This window comes from Urocitellus parryii, chromosome 7 (genome assembly GCF_045843805.1).
Source record: "Urocitellus parryii isolate mUroPar1 chromosome 7, mUroPar1.hap1, whole genome shotgun sequence".
In the NCBI taxonomy this organism is placed as follows: Eukaryota; Metazoa; Chordata; class Mammalia; order Rodentia; family Sciuridae; genus Urocitellus; species Urocitellus parryii.
Genome location: NC_135537.1, coordinates 5,023,729 through 5,039,583, shown reverse-complemented (window position 1 = coordinate 5,039,583; position 15,855 = coordinate 5,023,729). Strand labels below are relative to the sequence as shown.

The 15,855-nt window shown below is 46.1% G+C and overlaps 1 protein-coding gene across 1 annotated transcript in view; it reads right to left on the bottom strand.

The window, feature by feature from the left end:
- Fam135b (family with sequence similarity 135 member B) overlaps positions 1 to 15,855 on the bottom strand; it is a 190,307-nt gene that overhangs the window by 5,336 nt on the left and 169,116 nt on the right. Inside the window, exons 12-17 of the mRNA XM_026407742.2 lie at positions 13,112 to 15,098; positions 10,563 to 10,729; positions 8,128 to 8,219; positions 5,473 to 5,570; positions 4,068 to 4,219; positions 1,623 to 1,733 (exon numbers count right to left, since the gene is read on the bottom strand). Of these exons, the coding sequence (XP_026263527.2) occupies positions 1,623 to 1,733; positions 4,068 to 4,219; positions 5,473 to 5,570; positions 8,128 to 8,219; positions 10,563 to 10,729; positions 13,112 to 15,098 (2,607 nt within the window). The remainder of the gene's footprint in view (positions 1 to 1,622; positions 1,734 to 4,067; positions 4,220 to 5,472; positions 5,571 to 8,127; positions 8,220 to 10,562; positions 10,730 to 13,111; positions 15,099 to 15,855) is intronic.

Sequence of the window (15,855 nt, the reverse complement as noted above, 5' to 3'; positions counted from 1 at the left end):
GATGAGGAGATACAAGGCCCTGGGGTCACTGCATGAGAGCCTGTGTTCTGAGGCTGAACCGTGCACAGCCCAGGGCAGAGGCCTGGTGGGACCCTACAGGAAGTTGAGAATGCACTGGGGCTTTTGCCCTTGGAGAGAAGGTGTCTCAGCCACAGAAACTAAGGAGACATATATCAAGCCACAGTAAGAAAAAAGAAGCAGGTATGTGGCAAGAAAGAAAGAAAGAAAGAGAGAGAGAGAGAGAGAGAGAGAGAGAGAGAGAGAGAGAGCAAGCCTCTGAGGGCAGGAGTACTAAGGATTTTGTGAGGACGTCTAAGTTTCCTGCTTCTCCTCCTCTCCATCCACAGCAGCCCTGTGAATTCATCTCATGATGTCACTTGCTTTAGGGAAATAATCCGCCAACTAAGCCCACTCCTCCAGCCTGCTCTTGCTGACCTGTCCTCACGTGGAGACCTAGAGGTCCCCCCAGTACATCCTGCAGTTCCCAGAGCCTGTCCTGGGGTCCAGGGGGTGTGTGCACAGCCCAGGTCCTGGTCAGCACAGGCCCTTCTCACCCCAGCTGCTGCTGTGCAGGAGGACTTTGGTGGCTCTCAGTATCCCTCCACGAGTGGGTCCCTGCATCCGAGATCACACCCCAGGAGCACACACTGGGCATGGCCTCCGTCAACGGCTGGAAGACTTGGAAGCAGGGAGGATTGGGCTGACCCCTCACCCACACCAGGACAGCTCTGTGGGGTCACCTCAGCTCTCCATGGTTGGGACAAGCTGAAACCTCGTGGTGACCACACACATTCCCACTTCTCCTCTGGCCAGTCCTGTCTCCCCCACAGGGGATAACAACATTCAGCTTGGCACTTAGGAAGGAAGGAGGAAAAAAACTTGCCCGGCTACACATCAGCCTGGGCCTTCTGGATGCACATTCTTGGAGGTGCAGCAGTCCCCACAGGGGTACACAGAGGGTGGAGGACAGGGTACCTGGAGCTGACCCTGGGCAAGGTCAGCTGGTAGGCCCGCATGGGGCAGGCTAATCCATCAGTGGCTCTACTCCTTACACAGCCACTCAGCCACCATCAGCCCTGTCCTCTGTAGTCATTCCCATGTGCTGGCAGAGTTTCAATGCCTTTCTGCTTCCTGTGACACAGTGGGTGGAGGTGTAACGTCAGGCCTGTGTGACAGTCCTCTCCTAGGACTTGGTCACCACACATGCGCAGTGTCCTGTCTGCTCTTCTGAGTGTGGCTGGCACACAGACCCTGGACCTGTGCACTTACAGTACTCAAGGGCTGATGGGAAACAGAAGCTGGCACTTCTGTGTGTTGCAGTGACCCTGCACACTCTGTGGCTCTCCTCTCTCCCGTACCGCATGGGGAGGGGCAAGGGAAGCTGAGCTCCTGGTAACTCTGGCTTCCCAGGGTAGAAGAGGCTTAGCTCCCTGGATCTCCTCACTATCCCCAATTTGGGCCAGCCCCAGTGCATTCTCAACTTTCTGTAGGGTCCTACCAGGTCTCTGCCCAGGGCTGTGTATGGTTCAGCCTCAGAATCGAGGCTCTCATGCAATGACACAGCATCAAAGCTAATGTGTATCTCAGGAGGAGGATCCACAGCTGCTGAGGGAAACACCTACCTGTTTTTTGGCTTAGTTGGTATAGGAAGCATTTGCGTAAATCAGCATTATCCCTGAAGGTCAGCTGCAGAAGTGACCCGGATTTCTTTAATTTCTGCATGAGCCACAAGCCTAGAAGACAAAAACAAAAGAAAACAAAATGTAAAAATCAAACAAAGCAAAAAAAAAAAAATCCAGTTAACTTAAGAGAAGAAAGCAATAGGCATTTTAGCCAAGAGTTGGGAAGTCACAGAGGCAAATTTGTCTTCTTATCAACTGGCAGCCATAAAATCATCCTGCAAAACAATATGGCCACGGACTTCTAGAGTCACGGAGCTGTCAAAGAACTCTTTCAACCTCCTTCTGAAAAGGAAGCCAAAGGAACAGTCCCAACATGCAAAGTACGTAGAATAATAGAATGTTCCTTAGAAGCCCTTTAGATTCTTGGAAAACTATAAGAAACATTCCATTTCAGAGCCCATCCATTCGGCTCTGCTTAGGCACACACTAACACTGATGAGGGTCAGCGCTGTCACCACAGCAAACACACAAGCTGACAACAACCCAAGGAAATGAGTAATTCACGATGTGCATCCGTATCTCAACAGCCACTAAGTGACCTGCCTGGGGAGGAAGTAGTACAGACTGCAGGAGACCCCTCTAGACTCCCTGGTGTGGGGCAATTATTGGAAGCTGATTTCCCAGATTTGCAAAGAAAAGCTAGAGTGGCAGAGGAAAGGACTTTGTGGTACGTATCAAAGTGTTGAGTAGCTCATGCTCATGGGTAGGGTTCTCAAAGCAGCTTCAAAGCAAAAGTTCCAAGAGGAAAACATTAGAGTATATGGACAGCACTGGCCAGTGTGGCAGTGGGCAGCAGACTGGTAGGGAGGGAGGTCATTAGAGGTGTCCCTAATGCCACTTAGTGAGTTTAGATAATCAGGAACTATGAAGTGTTTATCGGGAATACGGTTTAATACATTATTTATCATTATATAAGACTCAGTGACTTCTATTCACCAAACCATGCTGCTTCCTCAGTTAAAATCCCCATTATTTTCTGATATTTGGATGCTAATTCACAATAAGTGGTGGAGGGGGACCTAACGGATGAATAGAGGTACTTTGGACTAGACAAAGGGGATAAAGAAGGGAAGGGAAATGGGAATAAGAACAATTGTAGAATGAATCAGACATCACTATCCTATATGCATATATGATTACAGGACCAGTGGAATTCTACACCAGATACAACCAGAAAAATAAGAAGTTGTATTCCATATACGTATAATATATCAAAATATATTCTAATATCATGCATAACTAATAAGAATAAATTCTTTTAAAAATACCATTAGCTCTATCCTGCCCTGTCCTGCAAAGCCCTTCATCCGGGGCTCTAGCTGGGCACTCCATCTATCATCTCCCGAGGCCCACCCCAGAGAAGACTGTATTTCTGTCACAAATAATTTCTAGCAGTTTGCTGATTCTGCCATGCTTCTACGTTGTCATGTACACCGTGTCTGCCGCCCAGAACACTCTCCCAGCCACTTCCTGCCCTGGAAGCTCTGCTCCTTCTCCAACCTCTTCTTTCTACCTCCTCCTTAATTCTCTATATGTCTCTGATACACACATGCACACAGCCCCTCACACACTACAGATGCAGCCAGCCCTCTGCACCTGTGAGCTCTACATCGGCAGATTCAACCAACTGCAGGCTCAAAATTATTTGGAACAAAAGTGTGTCTATAATGAACATGTGAATTTTTATTGTCTGTTTCCTAAACAATATAGTATAACAACTGCTTGTAGGACATCCACAGTGTATTAGGCATTAAAAGTAGTCCGGAGATCATTAAAGCATGCAGGAGGATGTGCACAGGTGTTGCAAATATGCTGTCATTTTAGATAAGGAACTTGAGCATCCCTTGGCTTTTGGTATCTGTTGGGGTCCTGGAATCAATTTGCTAAAGATACTGAGGGATGCCTATACATGCACACATATATTTTATACACATGTTTAAACATGCATGTTTCACGTACATGCATAGATATAAACAATAGACACATACACATAAACATACATACATGCAACCATGATCTCCATTTTATAGTAGATAATCTAAATTGCATAGGACCAAATGTCTTAGCCAGAGCCTCCACAAAATATCTGACTCAGAACTTGACCAGACGCTTCTCGTGGCAGTGACATGTTCTCCATATCATGACGTTATGCCTCATCTATGTATTCCGAAAGGACCATGGGGACATGATCTTTTTGTCCACAGAAATCTGAAGGCAGACATGATTTTGGAAACCATCTAGTCTAACCTCATAGACCTGACAATGAAGGCCATGTTTCTAAGCCCAGGTCTCTTTCTTCCCTCCCATGCCTGGAAGAGGCCCCAAAGCTGCAAGAAGTTCTGCCTCCACTTTCATGTCCCATATTAATGTCGAGGAAAGCCTTACCTGTACTAACCAGGGTGCTGTTGTTGTACAAGGTCCCCAGGTGAGGCCCAGACAGTGACAGGAACGTGTGGAGTTTGTTGAGGTAATACCGGAACCGGGGCCGGGTGAGGACAGATCGGATGATAATGTTGCCAAGAGAATGGCCAATGAAGCTGTCGAGAGATGAAGTATGCATGTGAGTACGTCAGCAAGGGCCAGCTGCTGGGGGAACAGTGCCAGGAGCTCTGAGTCCTTAGTGTCCTGCCCGTCACTGGACGCAGGGAAACTGGCCAAACAACAGGGATCCAAACTTGTGCCACGTTCAGAGAGATGATCAGGGTCCTCGGGAAGGGGAGCTCTGTGCCAGTGTGGTCACGGGACAAAGTGGCCCAGCTCTGTGCAATTTCAGCAGCCGCCCTTGATGGCTGGCCCCCACGGCCCTGCTCAGTTCACCTGAGGCCAGGAGCCCTCTTTATGAAACATGCAGCTGAGCATGAACTCTCCTGGCCATTTACAAGATGAAGTCCTAACCCTGAGCCTGGCCTGTGAGACCCGTCCTAGCTGGCCGCGGACTGCCTCTCCAGGTCTGCCTCCTTCCTCTTCTCCTGTGCCTGCTCCCCGTACCTGTTGTGCTGGACACCCTCTCGCATGCTGCGCTCAAGTCCAGCACTACCACGGACCTTAGAGTCAACACCTTCTTACTTTCACATAAATAAATACTTATTGAAGCTCTGATATGTGAGAGTACACCATGCCACCTCGCCTCACAAGACGCACAAAACCAGCAGATATGAGCATGTTAGTTGAGGAGATGGCATTGGCTAGTTGTGTCCTTCCATTCTCACCAGTCCTCAGAATACTTACAGCCTCCGAATACTCGTGGTGGGATAAAGAAATGATAGTTGCTCTCTGAAGACTAAATAGGGAGACACTGAGGGATTAGCCCTCTATCTAGAAATCCACATGCTCAAGTTATGGGGTGAGGATACAATTAGCACCCATAAAGCCCTGGCATTGGGCAGGCAATGCATTTCCCTTTTCCACAGGTCTTCTCAGCACTAGTCTAATTAGCAGAAGAGAAGGCTTGCAAAGGTTACACACCTGCTATGCAAGAGAGTCAGGATTCAAACTAGTATGTGTTAGAACAGGAAATCACACCCAGGGACTTCTGTGTTAAGTCCAATACTCTTTACACTAAGTGAACACATGTGTACTCCCCAACACGACTATGGCAGATGAGTGTGTCAACCATCCCTGTTGCTCCTTTCTAAAGATAATTAACGCCATTAAAAAACAGGTTAAGTTATCCCAGTGGTTTTCAGAAGGCATCATTCCAAACATGGAAGCTGCACACTGTGTGAATTAAAAAAGAAAAAAAAGTTCCCACCCGTTCCCTTAGCATTAGCTACCTGTGGTTTCCTTTTACCTAATTCGGGATATGGAGAGGTTGTACAACTGAATGTGCTGAATGATTTCATCCAGTAATCGATCCGTCATGGTATCAAAATCTGCAAACGTGTCTGTCTGGAAGAGAGAGGAGAACAGGTGTTGGGAGAAGTGCTGGTTGAGGACTCTCCACCTAAGCATCTTCTTCTACTAAACATCGAGATGCAATCTGGGAACATGCCTAAGCTGACGTGGAGATTGGACTTTGGACCAAGGGCCCACAGATTGGTGCTGTGATGAAGAAACTTGGGGTCTTCACTTAGGAGCCTGGAAGTGGAGGTGGAAAAGCTGAAGAAGTCCACTGTCACGGCACGTGCCTGGTATCTCACACATGCCCACTGGTTCACAGAGGAGGAGACAGGCTGGGAGAGGAAGGCCATTCATGCACCTGGAGTGATCCAGGATTCTCCTGAGGACATGCTTGACTCCAAAGCCCCCACCCTGCCCCCAACATGGCTTTAGGTGAAGCTCTGAGGCCCTGTCCAGAGGGCAGACAGCAGCTTTGGGAAGGATCATAAAGCCATCCATGTCCTAGGAAACATGGTCCAGGGACACAGGAGGATCAAAGCAAGAAGGGAAATGACACCCAGGCCTTTGATCATTTGAAAGGCAGGCACTTGAAGGGGAAGAAGATGTGTTCAATTGGTTTTTCTAAGTTCAATGAATAATTTTTGGAAATATGGGTGGAAGCCACAGGGAAGATTGAGGATTAATGTCTATAAACAAACAGACAGACTAAAGTCCCTCAGAAGTGGAGCTGACCAATGTCTTGGGCTCCCTGGAGCTGTATCGAGCTCCAGGCCTGAAAATGTGGACAAGAGGTCTCACGAACATACAACCAGGGTGTCAGAGGAGAGAGCATATCCAGAGAAAGAGATAATGAACAGAAGGCCTTTGTGTTCCCTGTCACCTGTTCGTGAGTGAGCCTGGAGACACGAGAGGAGGGGAGCACACTGGTGAGATGCCATGGGATAAGAAGATCCAGGTTTGCAGCTCCTCTCCCCAGGGAATCTGGGCCTTGGACTGAACCTAAGTCTCCTAATCTCTCTTTTTTTATATTGATGCATTAGAATTATACAGAATACTGGGATTCATTATGATGTATTCCCACATGCTCATAATGTGGTCAATCTCTTTACCCAAACCTGATCTCTTAAAGGGTGAGAATGTGGCCTACTTTTTATCATCACTTTAAGGATTAAAATATAAGTAGCAGGGCTCAGATAAGGTTATTATTATTACCCCCAGCCTTTTAGGTACTGTTTCTTCACTTGTACGTTTCTGCTTTAGTATATTATTTATTTAAAAATAAGTTGGTTGTAATTATGAGATTGAAATGGACTATGATGAGAAATGCTCTGGAAATTTCATCAGGTTTAAAAACAGAACCAACCAAGGTGTTTAAAAATAAGTAGACTACAAACAAGCAGCTTATATGATTTTTGTCATATTATAAACAGTGACAATGCATCTTGGAAATAATTAGTGCAAGGTGACCAACTCCTCCAGATGAGGGAGAGAGAGACCCTGTGGGCCCCCAGCTCCTGGGGAATCCAGGTGGAGCCCAGCTATCCTGGGACTTAATCATAGAATAGTGGACACACACTGAAGGGCAGACTTCCCTCACTCACCATATGCATCTTCCTGAGAAGAACATCTCATTCACATCTGAGGCCCTGGGTAACCTCTGTTAGGACCAGATCATACTTGGGCACATAGTAAAGCCATGTGTGCACATGCATGATCTTCTGGAAGTCATGCATGTGCACACATCATAAATGGCGTCTTCCTCTCCAGCTTAGACTGACAATGGAGACTGCCTAACTCCCAGAGTCTCTGCTACCCTTCTAAAAGCAGAGGGAGGTACTGACAAGCAAGGAAACTGCTGTGAAGATGGAAGGAGACAACAGGGACAGAACACCCTGTATATAATAAGTGCTCAAGTAATGGTTCTCTTTACCCTTCCTGATGCTATACCTCTTTGCCCTGCATGTGGTGTGGCCTTGAATATAGGAGGTACAAGGAAAGGCAACAGATTGAGCACTAACAGTTGGGGAGTGAGACATGACCTCCCAGGGTTTGCCAGCTGGTGGTCCTCTGCACAATTACCATCCCCAGTGGTTATGGGACACTTCAGGCATAAACAGTTCTATTTCTCCAAAGGATACTCAAGTTCCATGGTGGGTGGCAATCAACAACAACACTTCCAGACAGCACCAGCTCTGGTCATAGATTGAGTAAGTTCTCAATGATGAACACATATCATTAGGGCCCAGGCTCCATCTACCTTGAAATGGCAAAGACCTCACAGGTCACTTGTACTGCAGAGCTGCCTGGACACAGCTTCTTTAGTTATTCAGATGCAAACTAAATGCCCTTCCTTCCTGGCATCTCCAAATAATTGACACCCACCTGAATGCCCTGTGAGGCTAAAGGGCGCAAGTCAACTGACTCCCGTTTTCATTTCTTACTCTTTCCCAACCCTCCCAAAGAACAACACGTGTTTTCTCTCCAAACGTCCCAGGGTTGGCCAGTTTTTCTTTTGCTAGATTCTCTCCCATCTGTGTGTTCAGAAACCATCATGTGCCTGTAGCAGGACCCTGTTCCTTCAGTTCTGATGTTTTTGTTGCCATACCTGATTCTTTTCAGACATGAGGAAGTCCAGTTTCCCTCCAGGGAGCCCCAGCTCTATGAAAGTCTTTACCAGCCGGAGGTCTGCACTGTTCCCTAAAAATGACAGATAAGCCCCCACCCCATTCCCATAGTTAATCATAGACAAGGTGGAACAAGGAACTCCTTCCTCCATTTCCTCCATTCCCATCGGATTTTCCCCATTATATTTTAATTAGATCATAAAAACAACTAAACCAAGTTCCTGTCTTCCTCCCCTTGCACACACACAGAGGCCGCTCCTTCATAGACATCCTACCTCAATGGAGTCATGCCCTCATCTTCTACCATGTGGTTTGTAAATGCTCTAGGCAGGGATGGCTGGAAACACCACCTCTTCTTTTTCCTTGGAAAATTCTCCCTGCCCAGGATGTTTTGCAAGTGGTGCCACTTAATAGCTGATGTGGCACAATGTGACGCCAACAAACCCCACTTGAATTCCTTGCTTAATACAAAGACTGTCCAGCTCTCTCATTTATAGGCAGTTAGTAGCCCCCATAAAGGGTCGACCATGGCAGAGTTGTCTAAATAGAATAAGACTCTCCCTCAGGCACCACAGTCTTGGAAGAGCAACCTCCATGATGCTCAATAGCACATCAGGAGAAGAAGAATAGACATAGAACTTAAGGCTGTCACTAATAACAGAGACACAAGACACAGGGAGTGCACTCCTGAGTTCAAAGTCATGTGGAAAGCAGATTTTATACAACAATACATCTTTAGGCATAAATTTCATGCAGGTCACAGGGGTCTTGTTGCTTCTAAATCAAAGTTTGGCCCGTTCCTCAGCTGTAAGGCCTATGCAGCGAAAAGCCAGGAGCTGCTCACTTGGATACTTAGATTCTCTGCCCTGCACATGAACAAACCCCACAGGTCAAGGTTTCAAATAGTTTCACATCATTCCTTATGAAAATACCCAATGATTCAAAGGAGGGCTACAGTGCCCAGGGTGTCATAGGAACCCCAGGCCTGGGAGGATCCCTCTTCTTTAAGGATGGATGTGCGCAGATGGCTCAGATGCCACCCTTTTTGGTGGACTATCACAGAATACCCATGCCTATAGAACCATCATCAAAAATGGTCATGCTATTATGAGAAATATGTGCATTTTATGTTATGAGATTAAATTTTATCCACTCCTTCCTTCATTTCTGTCAGCAACCTTGTGCTCTTTGGTCTCACTGTCACCTTTGTTTGGCATTCCAAGAATGATCCTTAAAAATAAATATCTCAAGCCCTATATTTAGTATTAGGAATTAAAGGGATTAAAATGTTCCCCTTTCCTACAGCTATTAATGGAGAAGGAACATTCTGAAACTTAAAGCATTGTCAGAAAATCTGATTTCATGAGGTGCTAAACTGAGAACCCTTACAAGAGCAGGAATCTTGGGCCTTTTGCACTGCGGGAAGGTGTGTAAGCAGCCAGGACCGTTATCTACGTATCAGTCCTCTGCCAATATAACTACACACTTGCAAATCAAATTTCAAAAAACAGGACCTATAGAATTCTGAAGAGTCTGGACAATGCACTCTGAACTGCAGAAGTCACCTTCCAATGAAACCTGGCTTAGATATCAGTTGTCTTCCTGAGGACCCATCACTCGGGTGATAGCAGAGTTGATGGTGGCAGCTCTCACGGTACGTAGCTGCTCTACCTTTAGAGCATGCCTGTGCTCCCTGGGCTTGGTCACAACAAGGTGACAGCCCATTACCCAACCAGATTCCTCATTTTAACAAAGAAATTGAGAGTCTTGCCTCCTCGTGACTTAACGTAGCCTAAGTGAGAGGTACACGCCTGTCATGCGTGATGTTGAATGAATGAGTGAGAAATTTATTCTTTGTCCCTGCCAATCCTAGAACTCAGCAAAGTGTCTGGAATACAAAGGTGCACTAAAGGTAAGAGGTGAGTAAAAAAAAACAGGCAGCAATGGTACTGACCACTGACCCGAGCTCCTCGAGGAATCCTTGATCCGTTCTATTCCATTTCTTCCTTTGTTTGTACCACTGTCTTAACTTGGGGGTCCATCGATCCCTGAACTGCACTCGTGTACTCAGCCCAGTACTCCATCTATTCATTCACTCCACTTCTTCTTTCATTTTGAATATTCATCCCATTAGTTATCCATTTTCTCAAACATTCTCTTTGTGTACCACTGATTTATTCAATTAATTCCTTCACTGGATTCATTCATTTATGTATTTTTTTCCTCAACAGGTTTCTTGTGCCACGGAGATATTTTCTTTTATAACAGGGCCTTGACATCTTCCTAGACTTACTGTAGTACTCCATCCCATGGTGGCTACTTGAACATTTTTAATAGATACCCAATCTAAGTGAATTCATAGCTATTACAAATTGCATTCACTATAGCCCTTTGAGGAGGGAACAGTGGGACTCACCGTCCAGGCCATGGACACAGACAACCAGGTGAATCCCATCTTCCAAGTTTTCTTCCTCTTCCTCTGGTGGGAAATATGGTATATCAGAAGCTAGTACAGATAAGTCACTGTACAGAAATCCTTCAATCTTCAGTTCTTTTTTAAATTTTTCTTTGGCCTGATAAAAACTGGAGAATACACTAATTAATCACAAGCCAAGCTGAGTATTCCATGTTGAGCAGGAAATGAGTTGGGCTATATGTAGGAGTGATGAGCATCCCTAAGCCAAGTGTCTGCTGAGCCGCAAATGCTGAGCATGAGACCTCAGGGGAGATACTGATGAGCAAAGCTTTGTTCTGAACAAGAAGGCAGGAAACCACCCAAGGAAACCAAAGGGGGTGAGTTGTACAGATTTCCAAATGGTTCCTGCTTTGAACCAGGTAATAGGACTTCTAAGATTCTATCCAGCTCCAAGAATTTAGGCAATCTTTAAAATGATGCCCCTGGAGTGAAAAGTCCCTCCCTTGACATACAAGTGCACCATGGCCTGGCCTCCACCTGCTTCTCCAACATGCTTGGCCACCACTCCCACCCCTAGACTCACACACAAGCTCTGTGGCTTGTCTTCACATGTGTCTGCATGCCGTTGTGTGTCTGCAATGCCTTCCCCCTTTGCTGTAATGCCCTTTGCATGGTTTCCTGACTATCTAGGTGGTTAAGAGCGTGGACTTAGGAACCAGCGTGCCAACATCAGAATCCTGGTGTTGACAACTGTTGTTCCTGGCAGTCTGTCCCTCATCTGTAGTGCTAGGAACCAGAAAATCTTGGGACTTTAGGATTTTTCTTTTATTCTGGGATATTTGCATATATATAATCTGATATCTTGGGGATGGGACCCAAGTCTAAATATGAAACTCATTATTGTTTCATATCTGTCCTATACACAAAACCCGAAGGTCGTTCTGTGCAATATTTTAAATAATTTGGGTCATGAAACAATTCCATGATATGGAATCTTCTATTTGAGGCATGATGTCAGTACTCAAAAAGCTTGGGATCTTAAAGAGTCTCGGTGAAGGATGTGGCTCAGGGGTAGAGCACTTACAGAGCACATGCAATGCCTGGTTTCTATCCCTCATAACAAACAAACAAATGAATAAATTTGAATTTTGGAGCATGTTGGATTGGAGCTTTCATATTAGGGATGTTTGAGCTGCTTTCCTATCTACCAGGCATATCATCATTGTCGCAGTCATCATTGTCACCCTCGGAATATTTTCCCCCAGTGCAGGTGTCTTCTTTAAGACACGTCCCCTGGTCACTTATATTGGTAGCCATTGCCCTCAGACAAGATAGATCCTTTTCCTTCTGGCTCTGCACATCATCATGTTTACCCAATCAGATGTCTGCTACGTACTTGTTGAGTTGATGACAAGTGTCATATGATAAGTATTTAGTATTCTTTACTGAACAAAAGTTCAGATTTGACCTGACTGTGCAGTTTCACTTGGGGGAAAATCATTTTCCCATATGTCAAGTTATCCTATATATAAGACACCTATGAAAAAATAAGTCAGCAACCAATATGCTACTATGGTCACTTGAAATGAATAAATGTTTTGGGAGTTCCATTGGTTTATGAAAAGTAATAGGTAAATGATTAGAGCATGTAAAAACACAGATGTTTCATCTCTATATGAAAATGTGCATAAACAATACATATAAACCCATTTTAAAGCACCTGTGTCCATTTTGTTGAATATTCACAGAATTTAAAACTCAGGACTTAATAGATAATATGTAATAATATTTTTTCAAAATAGTAAATAAGATGAGCTACACTGATGAAATGACTCTATATCTTATCAATAAATAGTTTATAAGTAGGAGGAAATGGGAGTAGAAATCTCCATAGGATGAAGGAGGGGATTCTGGTGTTGCAGAAGGATCTGTGAACTTAAGAAATTTACAATCTTAAAGGAGGCTTATGAGACCAATCTGGTTAAGAATTTCCCACCCTCAAAGGCTCTTAAAATGCCCTTCAAAATGTGCAAAGACAGAGTGACAATGGTGTTCACAAGGGAGATGTGCATCATAATAAAACTTGAACAAAATTTAAATGTCTACCTGTCAAGGATTTTGTTCACATTCTGGGGTACTGTGACAACATCAACATGAGGAAATAAAATGGAACTATAAACATAGAGAGATTTCCAAGATATTATTAGGTTGAGTAAAACATATGCAGGAACTGACAGAACAATCCAACTTTTGCATTAAATAAATTAAATAAATAGATTGAACTTCTAATTAAATAAATTAAACTTTTGCATGGATAGAGAGGCACCTAGTAAACTGCGGAAGAGCCTACACAGTTGTTATGTTGGGAGGTGGGCTTATTGGTCATTTTTACTTCCTTACACTATTCCACCTCTTTTACTTGTATGACATGCATTTGATCATTTAAATCAGGAAACAAACATCTCAACTTTTAAAGAGTGTGTGTGTGGGATTAGAATTCTGTGGAAGAATCCAAAGGGTGAGGCCAGGTATCCCGCCCGCAAGCTCACCTGAACATCCTTTCACTGACGTCTTCCTCCAACTTGCTGGAATGGGTAGCAACGACTCCAAAGGACCCCAGAGGCTGATGCGTGATGGGAACTGGGGTCTGTCTGGAAGAGAACCCAGCCCTGGCAGGGGTCTCCTTGGGCACAGATGAGAAAGGGAGACAGGTGGCAGTGCAAGACACGGACAAGTTGACCACCTCCACGGTCTTGAGGCTCTCCAGAGAGAAGGTCTCTGCCGAGGCCAGCGGCGGACCCATGATGGAAGCGCCTGTCCTCAGCTCTTGGTTTCTCAGAATTTGGGAAGGGATGGGGGGAGTCAGAGCATGGCACACAGTGCCTGCTTCGTGTTCGTCCTCTAGGAAGGCATCAGGTTCTCTAGGCGACACCACGTGGCCCACAGCGCCAGGCGCACCACTGTGCTCGGGATTCAGGGTGGTGGCATCCGAAGCTGAGGGACAGCTGAACTCAGGCACCTTGTGGTGGGACATTTCCCCGACTTCTGAGATACTGCTGCTGGAGAGAATGTGCTTGCCCACATGCGAGTCTTTAGGCCTGCCCTTGGGGGTTTCCATGAGTGCTCTATGCAAGGACCGGGTCCTGGGGTTTTCAAGCGCTATAATACGTGGTATTTTTAAGTTAAGACCTTTGGTTTCGCTATCTGGAGTGTTCTCAGTCCTGCCATCCAGACGAGAGTGGCCTTGAGGCTCCACCTGGCTCTCTTTACCTTGGGGGATGTCCATGTAACCAGGGTCTTGATGTTTGTCAGCATGTGAAACTGTTTCCCCAAAGGGCTGGGCTGCCCTGGCACCCTGGGCTCTGGGCCTTCCACTTGGTTGAGAGCTATGCTCAGGGGAACCTTCGCTCTTCTGCATTTCTGAAGCTTCAGGGAAGTCTCCTTTTTTTTTCATGGTGTCTGCACCTTCAGTTGCGTCTTCTGGGCTGCTGATTTGGGGTGCAGATGCAGATTTGGTCAGCTTGGTGAGTGCCAGCTCACGTTCCTCCTCTTCAAAAGGCAGAGAGCTGATGGAGGTGAGAGAGGCCTGGATGCCACTTGGCAAGCTGGTGTTGCTTTCTGTGTGTCCGCCCTCCAGGGAGTTCCTGTGGAGTGCATGTCTTCTAACCAGCTGGTGCAGGACTTCCCGATCGCTGGCTAACTCCACGGCCCTGCTTCGGGCCTCGGACCAGGCAACAGAGCTTGGCTCACTCTCAATGCCCGAGTCAGATATGAGGGAAGAAGACCGCTTGATGGCCCCAGACAGCGTGGACAGCTCCTCCTGCTCTTCCACAGGAGGGTCCTGGAAGGAAGACCTAGGATCCAAAGGCTCCGTCAGAGTAGCACTTAGCGGGGTCTCGGTGGGGGCCAGTCTCAGGCTCAGCAGCACTGGCTGACCCTCTGGCTCTGTTCCCTTTCCTGAAGTACTTAACTCGGTGATAGGTGCTTTGTCTGAAGAGATGGCATTTTGGTGATATCCACCCGCTACCACTTCACTTGATACTGTCCTGTCACTGTCCCTAGGGCTTCTACTCTCCCTAGAGAGTTCCGTGGGCTCAGCTTTGTGGAGGTTCTGATTACTGGATTTTACCTCAATGTAGGTCAACACTGTAGACTGTCCCTCCTCTGGGCCTGGACTCCTCCTGGGGCTGTCCACATCTGCCAGTGGATGGGTTCTGACATCAGACATTTGGCCAGACCCACACTCATCTTCAGGCACACCTGCTTTGTTCTGGAATTCACCGATTGTCAGGTACACCTGAGATTCGGAGCACACGTCCACATGATTTGCTGTGGTTATATTCTTGTCTGGCCCTGGACACCTAGTAACCTCCTCATTAGTGTCCACTTGAGGTGGTATCCTCGTAGATAAGACAAAGTCTCCCCTAAAAGATGATTTCCTATTTATAACATGGTTCTCTTCTTTTTCTTTTAGATTCATCATTGAGGGACTTACAGTTGGAACTTTGAAATTAGGATAAACACTCAAATCGGGTCCTACAAAAAAAAATTATATTACAGTTTGCAAATCTATGTTCACAAGTTATTCTCAAATAGTTAATTGTGTAAAACAAGAATAATAATAATTTTTGCAGTCCTTCATTTCCTTTTTAAGAAAATACTTTCCTGGAGATTCTTAGAATTTCCCAGGACATACAAGTCTTTTTACCCCAGGGGCATCCAGAGAGTTTATGCTCACCTGCTAACTCATGCTGAGTTTCCAGATAGTTCATGCTCATGAGCTGAATCAGGATGGGTCTGGCCCTGGCAGAAGGACCAACCAGGCAAAGAGAGGCCTAGGGTCTAGAGCTGAAAAGTCACATCAGTCTGACCCGCAGAGAGAGGTGAAGTTAGCCCTGTGGCCCCAGTGGTTCAATCCATCCTTCCCAAATAATGAAGCTCCAATAGGAAGTCTGGATACACTGGCTCAGGAGCGATGTTCCAGGGGGGAGACTAGTCCTGAGAACACCAGAACTTCTTACCTGGCACCAGCAGACCCCCGCCTCTGGACCCCTGGGTTTGTTTATGTTTGTGTTTTGGTCTTTTGTTTACAGCTGGTACTTATTTGTATTCTTTACAATCAGAACGTAATTGTAAGTATAGTCCCTTCCCGAGTTCTGCCTATTCCAACAAATTATTAGATTGAGGGGGCTAAGGGAACCCAGAATTCACAGTTGCTTGGGTAGAAGTGTGGGTGGCCTGTGCCCCTCAGCCTGGGAGTGCACCTGGGTGAAGTCGAGCCTGTGGGGACCGA